Source organism: Manacus vitellinus, unplaced genomic scaffold (assembly GCF_001715985.3).
Source record: "Manacus vitellinus isolate BGI_N305 unplaced genomic scaffold, ASM171598v3 scaffold_6_pilon, whole genome shotgun sequence".
NCBI classification, from domain to species: Eukaryota; Metazoa; Chordata; class Aves; order Passeriformes; family Pipridae; genus Manacus; species Manacus vitellinus.
Window position 1 is genome coordinate 2,642,313 of NW_021940750.1, and position 22,185 is coordinate 2,664,497.

Consider the following 22,185-nt stretch of genomic DNA (forward strand, 5'->3'; position numbering starts at 1 on the left):
GTCATCAACACCTTTGTTTTGCTCTGTAGGAGGGAAGATGAAAGATATAACATAGGGACAATGGGTAGAGATTTACGTAGTAGCAGGTATTTGGTATGATGTGCACACCACATTAGACAAGCTATTGAGTGAAGTTCTCGTTATGCCAGAAATTGCCTTCTTGCACTAAAAAGCAAATGACTTTCTGGTCATTCCATCTGTCAGTCCTCTTTCTCTCTGAAGAAAGCTATTAGTTTTTCTTTCTTTTTTTTCCCCCCCACTCTCTTTCTATTGTAGGGATCAGCCTTGTGACTGGTACATGGGTGTACTGTGTACTCTGACAGCTCATGAGGAAGGGAGGGAAGGGGAAAGGGGTTATGTGAAAACTGATTCAAATGTGTCTGTTACAGCAACGGGGGAAAGTACTGGTGTCTGTCACTAGAGGGTAAGTGGAGATGGAGGTTGGAAAGCAGAGCGTGCCAACACAGGGCAACAAAGGCTGGACTATTCACTAGGAGAAGCATTACTTGGTGCCCCATCTGTACTCTGAGAGAGTACAATGCCATTTAAATTCCCCTCATAAGCAGCTGGGTATAGGAGAGTGAAAGACCTTTTGCATTGGACAGCTAGAACACTTTTTAAAGATTCAGACCTTTACATCTTCTTTCTGGAAGTCAACATCAGATTTTACAGGACTAACAATAAACATGCTTTACAAAACCCCAAATTTGCTCTTCAACACAGAACCAGAATGTGAAAAGCCTGCTATTTTGCTGTCAGCAGAAATCAATGGCAGCCTTCAAAGGAACAAGTACTAGCCTTGTTGTTGTTAGGTGATGATCTAAGGCAAGCCAAGCTTTCTAGAGGGAGAGACAAGCTTTTGATGAACCAAATAACACAGTTAGTCTATAGACATGCTTTGGGACTCACAAATCTCCAGAGCAGAAGGTCAGACATGAACATGCTCTCGGGTAGTCAAAACCCTGTCGTTTCCCCCAGTTACATCCTTTGGTCCAGCTAAGGCTATTAGCTCTCCCTCATGGACCTGACCGAGGACTGCCGGGGTAGGAGCACTGTCCCGGGTCGCTTAGCCCGGGACTGGAGGGCGCTGGGCTCTTCCCTCGCCACCCTCAGGGCGGTCCGGTCGGTCCCACACCGCTGCCCGGGAGGGGAGCTGCGCTGGGCGCTCCCCCGCTGCCCTCTGTCGCCGCAGACGCCACTGTGCTGAATGAAAGGCTGGTGCATAGTCCCGCGGCGCTCGTTTCCTGCGCCCTCTCCTCCCGGGAAGGCAGCAGGGAGCCCAGCCCGGTTTTGTCACTCCGCCGCATCGCTCCGTCGCCCTTTCCCGTGTGGGTGCTGCACGCCCCCCCGGTACGCAGCGCCCCCGGCGCCAGCCTCGAAGACGACCCGGACCGGCGCGCGACAGCGATCCGAGACCCCCGCCGCCGCCCCCTCCCCTTCCCCTCTCCCGCCCGCCCCGGGCCCTCCTCCCGTCACTGATTCGGCGCCGGAGCCCCGGGTGCCAAGCCCCCCTCCCAGTCCCGGCCCCGCCGCCCGCCGCGCTCCCGAGCTGTCAGTGGCGCAGGCAGCGCCGGGCCCCGCGCCCACAGCATCGCGCCCATCGCGCACCGCGCCCGCAATCGCGCCAGCACCGCGCCCAGCACCAGCGCCCAGCACCGCGCTCGGCGGACCCCGCCGCCGCGGAGCCGCCACCGCGGGCGGCAGCAGGTACCGTGCCGGGGAGCCGCTGCTGCGGGGGCCGGGCTGCACCTGCAGGGCCGGGGACTAAGATGGGATCCCCCGTCGGACAGGGGCGATAGAGCGGGACCGAGGCCCCGGGGAGGCCGCCGGTGCGGAGCGGTGCCGGGCGGCGGCGGAGGGGCCGTCGGGGCTCTGTCGGCGGCCGCGCGGTCCTTGGAGGGCGGGCGCTCGGGGCAGCTGCGGTGTCCCAGCCCCTGGCCTCGGGGGCGGCGGGCACGGGGCGGGCTGAGCACCCTCCCTTCCCACTGAGCGGCTGGACAAAAGCGGGAAATGCCCGAGTTATCCTCCGTCACCCATTTTATTTCCAATATGAAATGACTAGAGTTTATGTGGGAAAAGGTATGAAATTTTGGCCCCACTTTGCACGGAGGCGAGGTTGGAAAACCTCCCAGGGACCAGCCATGGGGAAGAGAATCCTGGAAAATTTCCAGAGAGGCAGTTTCTCAGGTGGGAAATAGCATTAATCTTCCATGGATCTCTAATCTCCTGGGGGAACTGAATATCAAGGGTTTTCCCAAGAGTGGCATATGCAACTGATTCTGTAATGTACAATTTTCTGTTAGACGAGCTAGTTTAATCCTTCTCTGTGTACTTGGCAATCCCACCATCATCTCTTCAACCCATTCCCGAAAAGCTCCCAGGGAAGTAGGTCAGTATTTCCAGATGATGTTTCTATTAGACACTGGGTGAGTTTCTGCGATGCCGGCTGACTAGAAGGCAGCATTGTGACCCTTCAGTTTATGCACATACTGAATGAGCTGTGCTTCAATTATTCATTCTGATGCTATTGCAACCTTCTTCTCCAGGGACATGATGTGTAATAAGACTTTGAAACAGTTTACCAATGAGGCTGCAATCTTGTCTAGGCATATGGCAGCTGTTTTCTTGTCTAGCCATTTTTAAGGGTTAAGTTGTAGCAGTGAAAGGTATGTCAAGGAAGCATAAGGATTCCCGGTGGGGTAACATTACCCTCTACATTCCTTCTGTTTCCCTCTAAAAAGCCATAATTCAGAGTACTGAATGGTTCGTGGACTAGGCTCTGCAAATAAGTTTTGAATTTTCCATCTGGAAGAACCAATACCTTCAAAGTACATTTGGTTTCTATAGTGGAGAACCTATGGCTTTGATATAAAATTGATTTAAATCTGATAATTTGTTGATGTTGTAGACATTTGGTATTTTGTAGATGAAGAAACAGATGCAGAAATAAAATATATTGGAACCAGAGATTTGACACCCAAACTTGGAACCCTGTTTGTTGTTATTTATGTTTACTGGTGTGATTATCTGTCCATTGTGCTGTGCTCTCCACTGATAAACTGCAAACCATTAATATTTTCCAAATACATGAGGCTGAGTGGACCCACAGTGGCACCAGCTATACTTATGGAAAAACGGGATAACTACACTGTGACCCGTGGTCAATTAGGTGTGTGATAGCTTTTATACTCTCCTTTTTAATAACAGACATATTGCCGAACAGCAGCAAGCCTGACTGTTGAACGCCAGTTCTTGGAACACCAACTTTTGTATAAAATAATAACCTGGATGAAAACAGGCAGAGGTGTAAAGAGACAAGATAGTTTGAACCTTCTGTGCAGAGCACCCTGTAATATGAAGACCAAAGGAAAAAGAGGCCAGTGCTAGTGGAACTGGGTGCTAGTGGGAAGCAGACAAGCAGTGAGCCTCCAAGAGATCACTGTCCTTCTGCCAGAATTTCCACATTCTTATGGTTAGTTGTAGGCAGAGAGCATTGAAACAAACTAATCTGATAGTGACAGTAGACTTCCAAGATGGAGAGTACCTTTGAGAATATAATATTCTCAGCTGAGAAATGTCTCCCTCCAAGAGGTACTCATCTCTACATTGACCCTAAGAATGAGAATAAAGAAAAAAAATAGGGCTTAGAATTGCTAGAGTCTTACAAATTATGAAGTCCAGGACTTTGTTATCAGCATCTGAGGTCAGATGTTAGGATTTGGTGGGTTTTATTCCTGAACTCTTCCATTCACCCATCCTTTTAAAATGCCAAAATATGAAGTATGGATTTTACTCCAAGATGCACAGTTAAGGAAAATGATGTTTCACTGAATTACAATTTACTGACTAGTCTGTAGGAGTAAGGATCTTTCTACTGTCTTGGACAACACATTAAGGCTTAGCAATTTGTTAGTTCATCATACAGTATTTGAAAGACTGACTGTTATTTTCACCCAGTAAAAATTAAAAGCTTTGACTCTGACATCTTTTTTGACGCACAGAAATTTAGTATAGATCCCATTGGCCAACGTGTACAAGCTGAAGTAAAGTCGGGACTTCATTTTTCCTTTCAGCTTTCCTTTACCTTTTCCTTTGACCCTTTTCTTGGTAAGGAAATTTACCTGATGTTCAAATGAGATAAGCCAGCAATGTGCAATTACTGTGCTGCTGGCTCTCTGTCAATCCGTTGTCTACCCCGAGTGCTTTCTTGTCCCTATAAGGCTTCTCTCTAGTTGCATGCTTCCTCTAGACAGATTAGAGAACAAAGGAGGAATTCCTGCTGCATCTAAGCAAAGGTCTGAGGTTTCCAGCAGAGGTAACACTGCCAGAATCAGATGATCACAGAGCAAGCAGTGAGTGTTACTCCAGGGACTAATAATTGATTACCAGGGCTCCATCAGGAAACAGTAAAAATTCATAAAGTCCTATTTCTTCCTCTTCACCCTCCAACTGATTAATTCATACCATTCATGTTTTCTGCTGTGCCAGGATCTCAGCCACAGTGCCTGGAAAACTGTCTGTATTTGGTTAAGGAATCTGGGGAGATTATGGTAATGCTTATTGGAATAAGAGCCAAAACTAGATGAGAGATTCAAGCCTCTGTTGTCAGGAGGAGTACCAGATCATCACTATTCCAATGTACACAAAGGCTTACTTTTTGTTATGTGCCTGCTTATGACCATCATGGCTGGCATTTAATCTCCAAGGAAAGGATCCTGCAGTCCTTTGGTCAAGAGCAGATGCGAAGAAAATGTTTAGGTTTTTGTTTTAAGTAAAAGTTGAGATTCTTGACTGTGGTTACACATTAATTTAAATATTTGCTTTGGTGAGCCATGGGGCATAGCCGGTGAAGGAGGTTATAAACTGAATAAACATGATTATCTGAACAGGCAGATCTTCTTTAAATAATATCAGAAGATTCAGAACTCATAATCTGTATGCTTTTAGTCTGTGCCAGTCCTTCAGAGAGGTCACAAGCTGCTTAACACTGATAGGATAGCTGTGTCGGGGTGTCCCGGATCTGCTTTTCTTCAGCGTTTTTAGGTGACCTGAATGGTAATTTAAGGAGTGAGTAAATCACATTTTCCAGGGACATGAAACTGTGACACTTGAAATATGCTGGAGGAAAAGATTAGAATTCAAAAATTTTCCAACAAATTAGAAGCACTGCTCGGAAAAGAGCAGGACGAAATTTGGTAGGGATAAAAGCAAGATGCTGCAGTAAGGCAGAAATTATCAACTGCATAAGCACAAGACACAAGTAAATTACTAGGTTGCAACTCTGCAGAAAAGGATCTGTTATGATAGATCACAAGCTGAACATGAGTCAATGTCATGCTGTTGCAAATGAAGGCAAACATCTTGCTAGGATATGTAAAAGACATTGGAAGCCTGGAAGACATGAGAAATCCTCTGGTCTGTTCAGCATTGCTAAAGCTTCAGCTTGGAAGCTGTGCAAAGTTTTGGTTATTGCACTTTGAGAGACGTGCAGTTCAATCAAAGAGAGTTGAGAGAAGGGCAGCAGGACTCATCACAGGTCAGAAAAATGTGACCTGCAGGATGATTTGAAATAACTGAAATTTTTTAGAACAGAAATTTGACAGCGAAATATAACAGTCTTTAGATACAAAATAGAGGAGGGAACAATCTTTTCTTTGGGCTTATGGTGGACAGAACGGAAAGCAAGAAATAGCAGAAAGAATGATTATTGTAGACTACAAGGAAAATTTTCTAGGACCTAGGAAAGTAAAACCTCTTGAATATTCTGTCTAGAGAGGTTGTGAAGACATTTTAAGAACAGGTTAGACAATTATCTCTGAAGAATCAAATAAGGGTAGTTATCCTATCATAGGAAAGCACCTTGGACTATTTAATGTTTTAAGTTCTCTTCTAAACAGTTCTTCTATCATTTTATAAAGGCAACACGATCATTTTGTGGAAGCAAAATAAAAGCAATCTGCTGACCCTATTCTGATGTTTGTCTGATATCCAAGGATAGCACAGCACCAAAACCACAGACCAGGTCTTTCTGAAAAGAGTCTGAAAGAAAAGTGAGAGTTTCTAGAAGACCATCACAAGAGGTCTCTCTTTTTGGAGAAGACATGGAGAATGAGACTTCCTGATTTCTCTGGAGCAGACACTTGACTGAGTCTATGAATTTTGAAAACAATAATATGGAAAAAGAAAAATGAATGAGTGTTAGCAGTTAGTAAGATTATCTGAAGTGAAGATACAAACTCTTCTAGTATTTTACTCCTTGAATGAAAGACTGTAGTCCAAAAATGCTTTTTTAGAGGTAAAATGAAATAAAATAATGAAATTCAGAATAGAAATAAAATAAAGCATAGTTCTACAATTTATATTTTAGACACTTCTCCAGGGAAAGAAAATCTAGGTCTTCTAGTATTCATGGTTTAACATATATTATTTAATATAAATGGAACAGACAGTCCCCTGTGCATTCTGAGAAATCCTGGATCTCTGTGAGGAGACAGATAGAAAGAAATATAAGAACAATGATCAACTCTTCTGTATGCTGCAGTGGTGGGCTGCACATAAGGTCCTCAATAGAACACATTCTGAGTCCAACCAAATAATTTTTTAGTCCTCTAAAGGCAGAGCGGTTTTTCTCTCTCCTCAGGCTCTAGACCTTTCCACTCAGACAAAAAGAAAAGCTCTTGGAGAAGTTAAAGACATACTTGGAGGAGTGGAAGTGTTTTTATACCACACAGGCAATAGGGAATTTTTTCTATGAAAAGAGGTACTCTCTGGGACTGAAAGGCTGCAAAGCAACTGCTGGAAAGAATCTGTGTTGAATGAACAAGACAGGGAGAAAACGAAAAATTAGGCTGCGCTTTTTAGAAGGCTGTTTTCACGGAGCAGTTATTCAGTGAACTGTAGCATATTAGCACAATAATCTGTTGTAATTTAAACAGTCTTACACTGGTATTATCCATAAGTTGATAGAAATCCTCATATTTTGATTTACTCTGGGACATATAAGCACAAGCTGTAACACTATATAAGCTCTGATTGATTTACCCCCTGCCCCCATCTTCTATTATGGCTGGAGCACCTTGGGAAAAATAATTATATGCTTAGAAAGCCAGTGACTTGATGCCCCAGATATTTCAAAGTGAATTCACATCCCTTCCAACCAAGGACTGAACAGTGCCTCAAGTTAGCTTGTACTGCATTGCCTGAGTTTATTTCATCATTCCTTTTCTCACCCTTCCCTTTGCTTTCTTCATTTGGGAGACAGAAAGGGTATCCAAAAGAGGCATTACTGTGATCTGATGCTAAAGGAGGTTTAGCTTTGGAACAAGGTGGTTCTGGAAGAAAATAAAGCAAATATAGCCAATGTAAAAAAAAAATCCCATGTTTATTAATAGGAGAAGGCAACAAGATGAGAGGGTTGTTCTCCAGGAAATTTGTGAGGAAATCTGAAACAGACTGTGCAGAAAAATACTGAACATACTGGAGGGTGTTCTGCAGATGGTAATCTCCTGGTGGAAGATGTTGATAATTGTCTTGAAAAAGAATGGTATTAGGCAGAAGTAGCTAAAAGGAAGGTAGGGGACTAAAAGAATTTAAATAGAGGGAGCACTGGCTTGAAATATGAACTGTATATGAACATTTGGATTTAGGGTGCATGAGTGGAATTCCTCAGTGTGATTGTGAGGAAATTGTGTAGGCTATTGCAAATGGCGTTTCTCTCAGTATGAGCTGCATATTTAATGCAAAGTAATGATATCCAACCCTGCTTTAAATAAAGTATCTGCATAACAGGGGTTAGAGCAGCCATATCCTTCATGTTCTTTATATTATGTCCAGCTAGGGTCTAAAAGTCAGGTAAAACCTGCCAGTGCATTGCTGCAGTTGTTATTTCAGTATTTTAGCAAAATTCTTTTCCTATAAGCAAAAATCAAAGGCATCAGCTTCAAGCTGTCAAAGGCAATTCTGCCTAGGAGGAAACTGGCTGGTCACGCAGATGAGCCTGGAATCTGTGAACACTTGACAGGCACTGAGCGGTTCCTCGCTGTGAATGAGGAACTGATGAGTGAACAGCAGTGTCCAGCAGCACTTTTTGATGGTAATGCCAAAGCCTTTTGCTGGCAGCTTCCCAGTGCAGATGGAGTTTTACAGAAACAGTCATACAAGCATTTCTACTGCCATTATGAAGGGACTGGCATTTTTTAAATACTGGAAACAATATAAAGGTAGAAAGCAGATATGGGAAAAACTTGTAAAGCTTTGTGTGAATTGAGGAGATTTTTCAGTAAATGCTTCTCTCTGTTCCTCCAGCCAGGGCAGTAGATTCTGCATTGTAGGCAGCAGCACCTCTCTGTCAGATTGTCACAGAAAAATCCACATTCAAAAGCACACTGTGAAAATTTGACTTGTATGGAATTTTGGGGAGGAACTTCACAGTTCCCTGTTGAAGAAGATGACAAGCTGATTAAATCCATGGACCAAAATATACTCAGAGTTAAAAAGTGGAAGCAGAAACTGTGGGTTTCCTGAAGATATCAGCTATCACTTCACAGTCTTGGGATGTCTCATTTTCAACAGCTGTAGCATTCTGAGAAATGGTTGCTAGTAAAATGGCTAAAAAATTGAAAGGACTGAGGTTATAGCTGTTTATAGACATTCCTCTGAGAGGTCTTGTTACAGGATTTGGCAGGAAAGACCACTGGAAATGGGGAACTACACATTGCTGGTTGTAAAGGGTCAGTATTAATAAACACGATGATGACTAACCCTGCTGATTTCCTTTCCTACTCTTAATTGTGTAAGAAAGAATGCTGTTGGGTCAAGAATTGGCTAAACCTGATTCCTTAAAAGCAATTGATATTGAAGATCACTGTATGTATGGCAGAGTTTCATTATTCACTGACTTCTGTACCACCCAGTGGAAGTTTCTGTCTCAAGACACTCTCTGGCGACAAAAATGAGGGTAGTCACATGCAGTGACTGTTCTTTCAATGTTTTTTTCCCAATCTGTATACCAATTCATTGGGTACAAAAGCAACATGATTCTCATGGATATTAGGAAGGAATTCTTTACTATGAGGGTGGTGAGGCACTGGAACAGGTTGCCCAGAGAGGTTGTGGATGCCTCATCCCTGGAAGTGCTCAAGGCCAGGTTGGGTGGAGCTTAGTCTAGTGGAAGGTCTCCAGCCCATGGCAGGGGGTTGGAGCTAAATGATTTTTAAGGTCTCTTCCAACCCAAACCATTTTATGATCCTATGATCCTGTTGAACAATTAGAGAACAGAACCAGAGGAGAGACTTATTAATGTATGTGTACTTTGACTGACACCTCCTTTTCCCCAAAAAGAGTTTTGATTCTGGAATAATACTGGCCTCTACAGAGTGTATGATGATTGTTCTCCAGCTCCAGGTCTGTGTCCTGACTCAGCAGGAGGAGGGGCAGAAATGAAGATGCCAGAGCAGAGATGAAAGATACACAGATCTTAATGCCTTTTATCACTTTCTTCACTAAACTAGAGCTCAGTGAATTTCCAAATTGAGATGTTGCAGCATGTTGACAGTGAAGAGCAGCACTGCAGTGCAATTCACAGTGTTCTCTGAGTTTCTTTACAGTAATGAAACAGCAGGTCATGAAAAGATATGAATGTGGGGGTTTGACTGAGTTTGATGGCAGATGTTAAAAGACAGCATGTTTTCCTGCCTTACCTGTCAAGACATGCTAAAAAACTTGCAAGGAAAGCAGCATTCCTGTAGGCAAATGCCCCAGTACAAATAGGTTTTTCAGATTGATTTGCAAAGCCTACCGTCAGAAAATACCACTCAGTAGCATGTGACATTTTCTCAAAGTATATTATAGTGAAGCCTTTGATGGATGAAATGACCAAAGCAATTATGTTTCCGTTGATGAAACATAGTTTTACAATTTGATTTATCAAGCAAAAGAAGAGGAACCTTAGCCTTTCTGAAAGTTTTTGTTAACTGCAGATAATCAAGATGGGAACCGGATTTACCCAACTTGTGAAAATTTTTGGCTGCATTGCTAAATCAGCTCTTAGCAGGCCATGAGCTCAGACATAACTAGGAAACAAAAATGCTTTTTGTTGTCATTGTGTGTAATCCCAGCTGGCACTCAGCTATCCATTAATTCCCTTAGGGGACAACTGCTGGACTCCACAGGTTCATCCTAACTTTGGATTTGATGATCAACCAACAAGTACCAGCATATTCCCTCTAGCTTTTACCCAGGTGGGTGATGTGACGGGTCTTAGAGCTATGACTGGAGGGCAGCATTCCAGTGAGTATGGAAGGGATTGAAAGCAATTTCTTCAGGCACAGAGTTCCAGAAAAAAATGATAATTATTTGCCAACTCAAGTGAGAAAGAGAAGGTATGGCTATGCAGCTAGAGAAGAAAACAGAAAAGAAAAATCTAAAACTTAGTTTTTTTGTTTGATTAGAACCTTACATAGCAGTTAAATTAAAATCATGTATTGGCTGATACAAAGTGCAGCACTGACTCACAGAAAGAAAATTGAGGACATAACACCATCACAGAGAGGACAATGAACAAACCTTAAGAGTACACCACAGGTTCCAATATCTCTTGTAATATCAGCTAACTTTCAAGTACAACAGACTTCAATAGGAAGGTATTACACAAAAGTTACAATTCCTGTAATATATAGGCAGTCAAAATTACTTTCCTAATTAGTGCACCTTTGTGGGACTCAGATTCTACAGGTTCCTATTAGTTCCTGGACAAATAAACCTACTAATAACAGCTATTTTCATTCTTAGTGAGGAGATGAGAGGAGAACATGAAAGAATCACTGCAAGATTTTGCCCAACTGATGGTGCTGTACCATTCTGCTCGATGACTGGTAATGGGAATGAAAGTGGCAATATGGAACAGGAAGCAAAGCCAATACATGCTGTGTTTAACTGGAATATTTACTCTCATCTTGATGACATTTACTTTAATGTCTATAAATATTTGTTACAATTAAGGATTGAAAGAAAATTGACAAATACAGCATCAACTCTGAGAACAGCCCAGGAACCTCCTCTTCCAGTGAGCGTGATCAGAGGATGAAAACATTCATTCAGCTGCACTGAAGAAAACTGCTGCTTAGATGCATAGAGGAAAGTGTGGTTCAAAAAAACAAAAATCAAATGCCTATATTGCAGGTATATTTGTCTATAGTAAATACAGTAAATACCTACCCATAGTCTCTGAACTGTTTCTAGACTTTCATTTATTAACAGAGGGAGTGGGGATTTTCCTGAGAGCTAAACTTTCTTCACTGGAAGTGATGTAGAAAAACTACTAGAAAGAGCCATGGTGTGTAACAATAAAACAGAAAGAATAAAGGGGTTAGAATCTGAGTTGATTCCAGAGTACTGATTCCAGTGTCATTCTGCCTGCCTAGTGTTTCCACTTTGTCACTTACAGCTCAGTTTACCTCACTGAGTTTAATGCAGAGATTTTATTTTTTTAAATGTCCCTAAGGATGTGAGCTACACCACCACTTCAGGAAAACCTGCTAATAAGCTTGTGTTCAGTGGAGTTGTCTAAACAGCTTTTTCATTCTTTATGAATGCTTTCATTTCCCCATGCTCCATTAGTTATTGGGAAAAAAACATTTATCTTTTTCCCACACAAACTCTTGCTAAAAGAGAAAAATGGCAACAGTAGTCTGTGATGCTGAATCCACCTGCATTTTTCTTAGTTTCCCAGATTTTGTCTCCAACCCAGAAACACTTATAAACTTTCTTCATCATTGCCTCTTAAGTCAGTCTCTCATGGTTTGTATAGCTATAACCTTCCTCTTCACATTCTCTTGCAGCACTGCTGTGGTACTAACTGGATCTTGCTTGTTCATTTCGGTTTGTCAGATGATGAAATAAAACCATTTTATTTCATAGACTTATAGAATCATGAAATGGTTTGGGTTGAAAGGGACCTTAAAGATGACCTGGTTTCAGCCTCCCTGCTATGGGCAGGGACACCTTCCATTACACCAGGTTGCTAAAAGCCCCATCCAACCTGGCCTTCCAGGGATGAGGCATCCACAGCCTTTCAGGGCATTTTGTTCCAGTCCTTCACCACCCTCACAGTAGAGTTTCTTGCAAATATCTAATCTACTTTCAGTTTAAGGTCATTCCCCCCTTGTGTTATCACTTGTAACAAGTCCCTCTTCTGCTTTCTTGTAGCCCCCTTTAGGAACTCGAAAGCTGCAATAAGGTCACCCTGAAGCCCTCTCTTCTTCAGGTTGAACAAATCCAGCTCTATCAGCCAGTCTTCATTGAAGAGGTGCTCCAGCCCTCTGATCATCTTTGTGGCTTTTCTCTGGGTTCACTCCAACACGTCCATGTCTTTAACATCCCATCCAGGATATTAAGTTTAAATATCTTAAACCAGGTGAGAAATTTAAAACAAAACAGGTGCATTGCTGGGACAATCTTTCTGGCAGTGTCTTTGTGCCTTATATGGTTTTACTTCTATGGTCAAAGCAAAAAAAACCCAGGACTTCTGTGAAGAAGTCTTGCTGCTACATGGCTTCTAGCCCAGCCACCTGGAACAACAAAATTGCCCTCTACTCCGTTCTCTAAGGTCTCTGTGTCTTCCTCTCTCTTTAGAACTAGTTTTTGAACCATGCACTCTGCCTCTGGAGCCCTCCTCTCTCACTGTCTTAACTGAGATCTTTATAGTATATGCTGCCAAAGTGTCAGTTACTTTCTTTTACCTATCAATATACCTCCTGGTATTCCAGGCCAGACTCTCCGTTAATCCTTTATGCCAGTGTGATTTGCCTTCTGGTGCAGAAATACAGTTCCTGCTGGAGAGATGGGATGCTCCAACAAAGCCTTGTTCCACAGGCTCAGCATCTCTTGTGGCCACCTGGAGAAAGAAATGCACACATAAACCAGGCTATAAAAGGAAATTAGGTTTTGGGGGTGAGAAAAGAGATGGTTTTAACCTTGCATTACTGTAACTGCAATGGGATTCATGTGAAAATTCCTACGGTTGAAATGGTCTCAGTGTTTTATGTCTAAAGGTAGCAGTGTTAAACAAACACTGCACAGCAACAGATTTCTGGCTTTCTCAGGCTGTGGTTTTCAGTTTCCTCTGGCCTCTGGTTTCACAGAAGCTGTTGGTCATTGAACTCATTTCCAGCAATGGCTAGTTTTTCACTAATTACTGCCTGTGTAATTTCAATGATTGCTTATCAACAGTTGGTTTCAGTTCTGCATGTGCAGAACAACTTTATAGTATTCAATACATTTCATGAACTACAGTTTAAACTAACAGATTCTAACAGTGTTTTCTGTTCTTCCATTTCTGATCAGTGCTAGAGTATGTTTCTTTGCTTTACAGTTTTAGTCCTGTTTGCTTGAGCAGTGTATATGTGGTGGAGAGGTAGATTTGTGTCATGTGTTCATTTAGAAAAAGATGTAAAAAAAAATTGCACTTTAAATCATTAGTTTGTTAGAATAACTCTTTGCTCTCATCTAGGGTTTATTCAGCTATCTTCTCTACTAAACCCCCATTTTTTCTGTCTAAATTAAAATATTTTAAATACACATAGTAGCCAAAACAGAAGACACAGTGTGTCACTCTGTCCCTTCAAATATGTATGACAAATTTTCTTGAGTGCTGTTAAATAAGAAAAACCTTAATGTCGGAACAATCATATTTAATTTTGGTCAGTGAATACACATCATTTTTTATAACATCATTTTAGCTTAAATAGGGTTGTTAGGGCTTTGGTTGAAACATAGCAGGTTTAATTCATATTCTGAGGTGCAGGCTGACATTAGAGGCTTATGCTAAAATACAGTCTCTCCATTTCCTTTTCCCCAGTATGGCTAGAGTTGAGGCACTTCAAAATATTTTTTGTCTCTCCACAGATCTTTGAGTACACAAAGGCTAGTTTATTATGTTAAAAGACTCCCTTGACTCAAGGAAACATTCAAAATTAAGTACTTTCTATATTAATGCCACACAGTTCTGTCATTGAAAGTGTGGCTTAGAGTTTCCAAAAAGCATTCAATGTTTTACCTCTCAGGATTGTTCCAAAGTTAAAAAAAAACCACATTCATCAAAAGCAAAGAAAGGCCAGAGTCATAAGTGAATCTCTGATTTTTTTACTCTCGTGCTCTTTATACAGATTTCGCTTTTGAGGATGTGCTACAATTAATTTCTCCTTGATGTTGGAAGAAGTGGTACATTGCATCTGCATCATTATCTGATGTTCTTAATATGTATCGAATGAGTGGAACAGACAGTATGTGGTATCTGGGGAAAAAAATCTTGCTAACTATAGTCCAAGAGAGATGTTCATTACACAGGCTTTCACTGATTCAAATAATTGAAACATTTGCAACTGTCCTTAGATATTAGGGTGAGAGCTAGGAAGAACATGGCTTTGCTCTTGCAGCTTAGAGGATTTAAGAGCCTTTTACTAACAGTTAATCCAACTGCATTGCTTCAATTTTGTTTCATATCTCTTCAGTGATATTCTGGGCAAAAATTCCCACTGAAATTAAAGGACTCTTGCATAAGGTAGAACTAGGGAATCTAGATAATTAGTATTTTGGAGTAAAAAAAAAAAAAACCTTGTGAGTTTTACAAGCATGTCAGGCCTGCAAGTCTAGAAATTGGGTGACCTTTCTATTGTTGAAAGTCCTTTTGTACATCTGTGGATTTAAGCAGAAGAGTAAAACTGATTGTCTTTTCACTGGTGGATTGACTCTGTTCCAGGACAGAAAAATCACCTCTAGCAAACACAAAGCTATTAAAATTTCCTGGGTCATGCAAATGGTGAATTCTGACTTTCTTTTCAAGGAACATTTGCAACTCTTGTTCTGCTATGTGAGTCACTACCATTTAGCCCCTTCTTTTCAGGTCATTAATTTAATGTCAGTGCCTTTGGGAATTTTTTAGCTCCATCATGGGTTTTGTGCCTCCGATTCCAAAATTAGGTTCTTGACTACTTCTCTGTGGGCAGCTGTCCCTGTTGGTAGCATAAAGGCAGTAACATACCTGGTTTATCCCTTGGGTCTACTTAGCTTCATTACATACTTCTGTGGTGTTGAGACAATAAGGAATGGTAGGGTAGGGGAAAAGGGCTCTGATTCATATTTAAAGGTAGTGAGAATAACACAGCTGCTATCTATGACATATGGTAAAGATCCACTTCTCATCTCTAGCCTGGGTCTTCCACCTCACTCTTCAGCTATAAAACTTATGTCATAGCATCAGACTTAAGGCTGATATCTCAGTGTCCATGGCCAGCTTCACATTCCAGGTGCTATCTCTTCTGTGCTGGAAGAAAATTATACCAATAAAAGACTTGGGCATCAGGGGATGCCCACACTTTCTAGGGGAGCAAGAGAGCATTTTGGAAGCTTTATCTTTCAGAAGTAGTATGCTAACACTCAAGTCCAAAAGTTGGTCATGAGCTACCTCTGTTTATGGCACCCCTGTAGCTATGTGAGCCTTCCTAATGATTGGGAAATCATTCTTAGACTGGTTTAGTGTGACACTTTATTAGATACTTTTTTATATGCTTTCTAAATTATTTTTAAAAGAATCTAAATAGTTCTGAAAGTGCTGAGTGGGAGCTGTCAAGGAAACAACTTGCTAATAGAAACACAACATAATTAACTGCTTAATTTAAATGATTTGCCAGAAGAGCTAATAAATAAGGGGCAGCAGCAGCAGAGGGTCTTTGCAACTGTACCAAGTGATCCAATATTTAATAAGTGACCTTATTACAGAGAAATTAGCTTTCAAACAGAAACAATGTCATTTGAAGGATCATAAGGTAAGAGGCACTGCATAATTTATTAAGCTGTTTTGTCTTTTTGTGCTTTTTGACCAGCAGTGGTGTGCTTGCAGTATACTCCCTGACTCCTGAATATGCTCAGCGAGCTCTGGAGCACATTTTAGAACCAGACTCGTTGTTAAAAATGCAAATGCCAAATCTTCTCCTCTCATTTCTTGTCTCAAGAGCATGCAGCCATGTCACAGTCATCCTGGTTCTCCATGAAGCCACACCATGGTGATCACAGGGATAACAATGGATAAGTATGAATCAGAAACATCTAATAGCCCTTGTAAGTTTGCCTTTAGGTCTCAGTTTTCTAAGCTGGAAGCTGGTATGAGCCTGCCATGCTAGATGTAGCACTCTGCACTCTGCAAAAATTCTACTGCTGAATCAGAAGCTGAGCTCATGTTGTGACAGTTTGGGATTTGGTTCTTGGTGGGATGGTAGGGTCTGTTAGTATTTTTTAAATGGCAGCAGTAGCCAAATGCTATACAGACATGGGAAGAGAGAGAGTCTTTGCCCTGAGGCACTCATAAACTAAGTGACAAAGTAAGGAAAAATAAAGACAGCATGGGAGCAGATGCATGACAATTAGCTATACATTAATAGTTCCATTGAAAATGCTTTCTTAAATTAATTTGCTGGATGGAAGATACTCTGTCTTTAAGACCTGACATTAGTTGGTTATTTCCGTGTAAGTATCACGGCTAGGGTTATCAGCAAGTGAATTTTCAACAGTGAGAAGGCAGTAGCCATGGAATTCAGTTATGGAATCAGGAATCATGACCTAAGTCCTCTCCAGTCCAAGCTCCTGGTGAAAGCAGGACCAACACTGAATGCAGACCAGATGGCTCACAACTTAATCCAGTCTGGTTTGTAAACTTCCAAGTATGGAGATTTTGCATTCTCTCTGGGCAAACTTACATTCTTACATGCCTCATGGCAAATGGTTGCATGGCATGGAATTATTCTGCTTATATCTGTTCTGAATCTTCCACTTTAGATGTTATGACCATTGTCTCATTCTTCTACCATAGCCATCAGTACCTAGCACTGTCATCTCAGTAACATCTAAAAGCACTGGAAGGTTGCTACTAGACCCCTCCAAAATTTTTCTTCTCCAAGCTAAACAAGCCCAGTGCCCTCAGCCTCTCCTCACAGGGCAGGTGATCCAGACCTCAGCCATCTTGGCTGCCCTCTTCTGGAGTCACTCAAGTGCCAACTAAAGAGGAATAATCACAGCCTGTTGATACTGGCTGCATTCTGTTGATGCACCCTGGAATGTGTTAGCCTTCATTACTTGCAGGGCACAGCACTAACTCAGGTACAAATTATTGTTCTCCAGGACTCATAGATCCTCTTTAGTAGCACTGGTCCCCAGCTAGTTCGTCACCAGCCTGTACCAACACACAGGGTTAGTCCATCCCAAGTACAGGAATTTGTATTTATCCTTACTGAATTTCTTTTCAGTCCATTACGCCAGCCTCTCCTAGGTCCCTCTGAATAGTAGCTGTGCCTCCAAGTAGCTGTTTTAGTGTCATGTGCAGTCTTGATCAGTGAGCGTTCTGTGTCCCTCTCCAGAATATTGATAAAAAATACAAAAGAGGACACCTGAAATTAAATGTTAAGGACTCATTCTTGAGCCTGATAACCCAGTTGGTTTTTCACCTGCTTATCTAACATCACAACTTGGATAGAATGCTCTCGGAGACTGTAACAAAAGCCTTGCTAAAGAATAGGTGATCTCCACTGGTCGCTTCCCACAAGAAGGCAATCCATTTGATTAGATGCAATCTACCTTCAGTTGAACAATATATGCTAAATGACATGTACTTTGACTAGAAATGCGTTCCAAGAAGAATATTCCATTATTTTCCCAGAGACTAAAGTGAGGGGCTATCCGGTTGACCAGCCTGTAGTTTTTCAGGTTGTCTCACTTGTGCTTTCTGAAGATGGGTGCAACATTTGCCTTTCTCCAGTAACCAGGGACCTCCTTTGATCTCCATTACCTTTCAAAGATGATAGAGAGTGGCCTCAGTATGACATTGGTCAGATCTCTCATCACCCTTCAGTGCAGCCCATGGCGTTGAGGAGAAGCAGGCTAGGTCAGGAAAAACATTCTGAATTCAGGGGCGTGGAGGAAAATATGGAGGTGTTGTCATGTGCAGAGTGTGAGCTTCAGACTAAGTTTGTTAGAGAAGCCCTCCCATTGAGTCACAAAGTGCAGAAAGGACTCCCTTGCTTTCTAAACTCCTTCTCAGAGAGGAGCCTAAGTGCAACTCGTTCCAATCTGGATCCAATCTGGATCCAGTCTTAGCCCCAGACTTAATCAATGGTTTATATCTAAAGAATTAAACTGGTATAATTGTACTTTTCTACAACTTTGTCCTGCAGAATTAAGGATGGCAACCCAAATATATTTATATATATACAACAAATGATTTATTTAAATTTCTTACAAAAATTATAATGATTAGGGAAAAAAAGCTTAATTAGAATAATTTACAACAAAGTATGAATAGCTGTAACTACTAGTAAAGTGCACTGTTTTTGAAGCAATATTGAGGTAATTCTATTAAAGCAAATATATTGAAGCAATTATATTAAAGCTAACAAAACAATTATTAAGTAGAGATTGATGTTACATACCTATGCCAACAACCATGGGCAAATATCTTTCGCTCAGCCTTGAGGAAAAACCATCCCCACTCAAGAAAAGGATCTTCACACACCTTAGGGAGGTATTCTAGGAGTCCTTGCTGTGCAAAAGTGGGACTGGCCTTTATAGCATAAAGGGATTCACTGTCAGTCATATGCATTTTTTAGATTATGTGTTATCAGGCTTACTCCACAAAATATGCTTTGTGCTGGAAAGGATGGTAGCAGCCCTTTAGTTTCTTTTGCTCAACACTTCTGACTCTCACTTCCTTATTAGGACCTGCACATCCTTGCTGCTCCCAGCCTCAGTCAGGGAGCCTCTGTCTTGCAGGTCCTTGTGGTGGGTTTGATAGTTTGGTCAAGCTGGTCTCATATTCTTCAACACTGAGAACAGCAGACTCTCCTCACTCAATCTTATCACTGATCAGCAGACTCTCCTTGCTCAGGCCATCACTGATAAACTTGTAAGACAAATTTCATCTTACAAGTATCCCTGATTAGGCAGAGAGTCATGCTACAAGTATCTGTGAGAGAAGAAATCTAATGTAAAATTAGGACATGGATGGATATTTGTTTTTGTCTTTGCTAGTGTGTCACTTTCATGTAGTTAAGTGGGAATCTAATTCATTGGGTTCATATCTATTAAAGCTGCATCTCAGATTTCGGTTTTATTCTTAAGTGTGAAAGAGCACGGACTGTAGGTCAAACTGAATTCCTGCTGGTGAGTGATGTTAGGTATCACATCTTGCCAAAACAGGATCCCATTGCCACCTCACAGTCTATGTGGATTCCATCTGCTTTGCTTCTATTATTAGGCCATCTCAGATGATTCAAATATTTACCTCTTTATCCTTTTAAATTCAGGATTTGTCTTCAGCCCTCCCCCCAGTATGTTGCATGTTTTGATCCAGTTCTGCTGGTCTGTGAATTCTTTGTTTGGAGGCTGGCAAGGCACCAGTTCTAGGGTGACAGATGGAGCAGACTGCAAACCAGGCAGCTGCCTCCTAGCCTGAATGATATTTTAATAAGCACAGAGAGGTGACAGAGAGAGGCGCTTCTCACTGGAATGACTGGCAGTTTTGTTTTCAGTCTGAAAGCACTAATAGATAATTTTTGGCCTCAGTCCAAAAAAAAAAAAAAAACAACACAGAAATTAGAAACAGAAGATCCTATTAGCTCCTAATTTATCCCTCTTCTTTTTAGGGTCAAAGAAGTTTTTTATGTCTGGTCTGTTATCCAGATTGTTTCCCCATTTTTGGTATTTTAATTCTCTCTCAGGAACTGCATACTTTAAGAGACTTTCCTTTTATTTACCATTTTGTTTTCCTTCCTTTTTTATTATTTCAATAAATTTCTCCATTGTCTTCCTTCCCTAAATATTCCCTGTTCTTCATATTTCTTTACACTCTTCACAGGTTCATGTTGAAGTCTGAATAATGGGATCTAACAACTTGGCTTCTAGCTTCCACATCCTGTGAAAGAGCCAGTGCAGTGCAAGGCAATGGCATCTGCATGGGAATCTCTAGAGCATGTGTCCTCTTCTCCCTGCCCTTCAGTTGTATCTCAGTCGTATAATACAGGGTTTGTGTAGGGCTTTGTTTCATCCTTACAAATAAAAGCACAACAAAAGGGGGCTCTGGCAAAGCCCCAACAGGCTTTGAGATCCCTCTGCGTTGTGAGCAACACAGTGTTCTGCAGACAAACTGTAGGATAATTAGGCTTTCAAAGGAAGAGACACTTTTTCTTCCCATGAGTACAGGTTAAAAAAGATCCAGCTCTTGCTAGGAAAATATAAGACTGGTGCTGGGATCTGAACTGAGGTATGGTCCCATACACTGCTCAGAGAAAACACTGGAAACTTCTCAATACTTGGACATAGACCTTCATGGCTGCGTAGCAAGTCTACAGATCTGGGTTTCAACTGGTGTATGAGCTGTAAATTAGTGGTATTCCTGCTAAAATATGCTTCTTTTTTCTTTCAGATACAATGATGACACTGAACGCTCGGATCTTCTTTGGCTTCCTTTGCTGCATTATTTTTGTTCCTACAGAAGGCTTCCCAGCAGACACCAGTACTGAATTTCGCTCTGCTTTCTCTGTGGCCAGAACCAGCAGCATGGAAGGAAGCTCCGAGATGGTTATTACCTTTGACAAAGTGTATGTGAATATTGGCAATGATTTTGATCCCAAGACTGGATTGTTCCGCTGTCGAATCCCTGGAGCCTACTACTTCTCCTTCACTGTTGGGAAATACCCAAAGAAAAACTTATCCGTCATGCTGATGAGAAACAAGAATGAGGTGCAAGTAATTGTGTATGATGAACATCACCGCAAGGAACGGAAGGTAGCCAGCCAGAGTGCCATGCTGCAGCTTGATTATGGTGACACAGTTTGGTTGCGTTTACATGGAGATCCCAAGTATGCTCTTTACAGCAACGTGGGCCCCTATACAACTTTCAATGGCTACCTAATCTATCCTGACACTTCTGCCTTCTTCCAGAATGCTCTTAGCTCCCAAGAGCTGGGGCCACACCCTCACAAAATTCAGCAGCTTCCCAGAGAGCAGAATGAAGCTTCACAGCGACACATGTTATCTGATCAGCCAAACAGGGTACAAGACCCTCGTTCTGCATTTTCTGTTGCCCGCTCACAGAGTCTCCTGGGGACAGATAATAAGCAAACCCAGCACGAGCCAATCACATTTGACACAGAGTTTGTGAACATTGGAAAGGATTTCAATTCTTCCACTGGTATCTTCTCATGCCGTATACCTGGTGCGTACTACTTCTCCTTCACCATTGGCAAAATGCCCTTTAAGACTATGTCTGTGAAACTTATGAAGAACCACAATGAGGTACAGGCCATGATCTATGATGACAACCACTCCAAGAGGCGAGAGATGCAGAGTCAGAGTATCATGCTGCCTCTGCAATATGGGGACACAGTTTGGCTCTACAGCCATCAGCACGATGGCTATGGTGCCTATAGCAACCATGGCAAGTACATAACCTTCACGGGCTTCCTGATCTATCCAGAGGCTCAGCCGAAGCAGCTTTCAGGTGCCAGCTCACTTCAAGGGTCAAATAATTAAATGCAGATGTTAAAGGAGCATAAGAAGAGCCAAGATGCCATGAACTTGAGTATAGCTCCTCTTTGAATATCATCCTCTGCTTTGAGCATGCTGTCATGTGTCCAGTGCTTTCCTTATGCTGCACGCTTTTGTGCCCTGTCTGCAGGGCCACAGCTGTGTCTGCCATTCGTCTATAGAGAGGCCTTTCAGATTGTACCTGCGCGTCCTGTGTTGGTGTTTGATTTACGCATAAAGCATGAGGTAGTTTTGGGGCAGGGGTGGGGCGGTGTAGTGAGATGCTGAGGATCAGAAAACCACTGCATTCATGTTACTGCATGATCCCCAGCATCCAGAGAGCAAAGGATGTGTTGACTTTCCTTGTATAGCTGGGGAGGGAATAAATGTAATGGAAATGAATGTAATAAAAATACAAAAGATGTAAAATGTTCTCAGTTTGAAATTTGTTGCTACTTTGTAGCTTTTGTGCTTGTTACTGGCTGAGGTGCCAGCTCAGGTGAGAAAGCAGCATGGTGATTGTATGACCTGCATTATGTGTTACTGAGCCAGTCTGTCTGTGTACACTCTTTTTTATCACTTGTGTGTGTGAAGGGTTATTATGATTTAATTGCAAAT

At 41.9% G+C, this 22,185-nt stretch overlaps 1 protein-coding gene across 3 annotated transcripts; it reads left to right on the forward strand.

Annotated features, from left to right (window-relative positions):
• Positions 1-1,658: 1,658 nt before the first annotated feature.
• Positions 1,659-22,003, forward strand: C1QTNF4 (C1q and TNF related 4). Of its 3 annotated transcripts, none has more exons than XM_018083029.2 (2): positions 1,659-1,707; positions 20,465-22,003. In XM_018083029.2, exon 2 carries the CDS (start codon positions 20,470-20,472, stop codon positions 21,571-21,573), a length of 1,104 nt encoding a protein of 367 aa, XP_017938518.1. In that variant the 5' UTR covers positions 1,659-1,707; positions 20,465-20,469; the 3' UTR covers positions 21,574-22,003. The 3 variants fall into 3 exon arrangements, with proteins under 3 accessions (XP_017938518.1, XP_029820183.1, XP_017938519.1); XM_029964323.1 differs by lacking the exon at positions 1,659-1,707 and adding an exon at positions 12,230-12,412; XM_018083030.1 differs by lacking the exon at positions 1,659-1,707 and adding an exon at positions 20,237-20,302.
• Positions 22,004-22,185: the final 182 nt, after the last annotated feature.

Coding starts and splice junctions, on each gene's coding strand:
- C1QTNF4 (XM_018083029.2), top strand. CDS start 20,470: ATGATGACACTGAACGCTCGGATCTTCTTTGGCTTCCTTTGCTGCATT.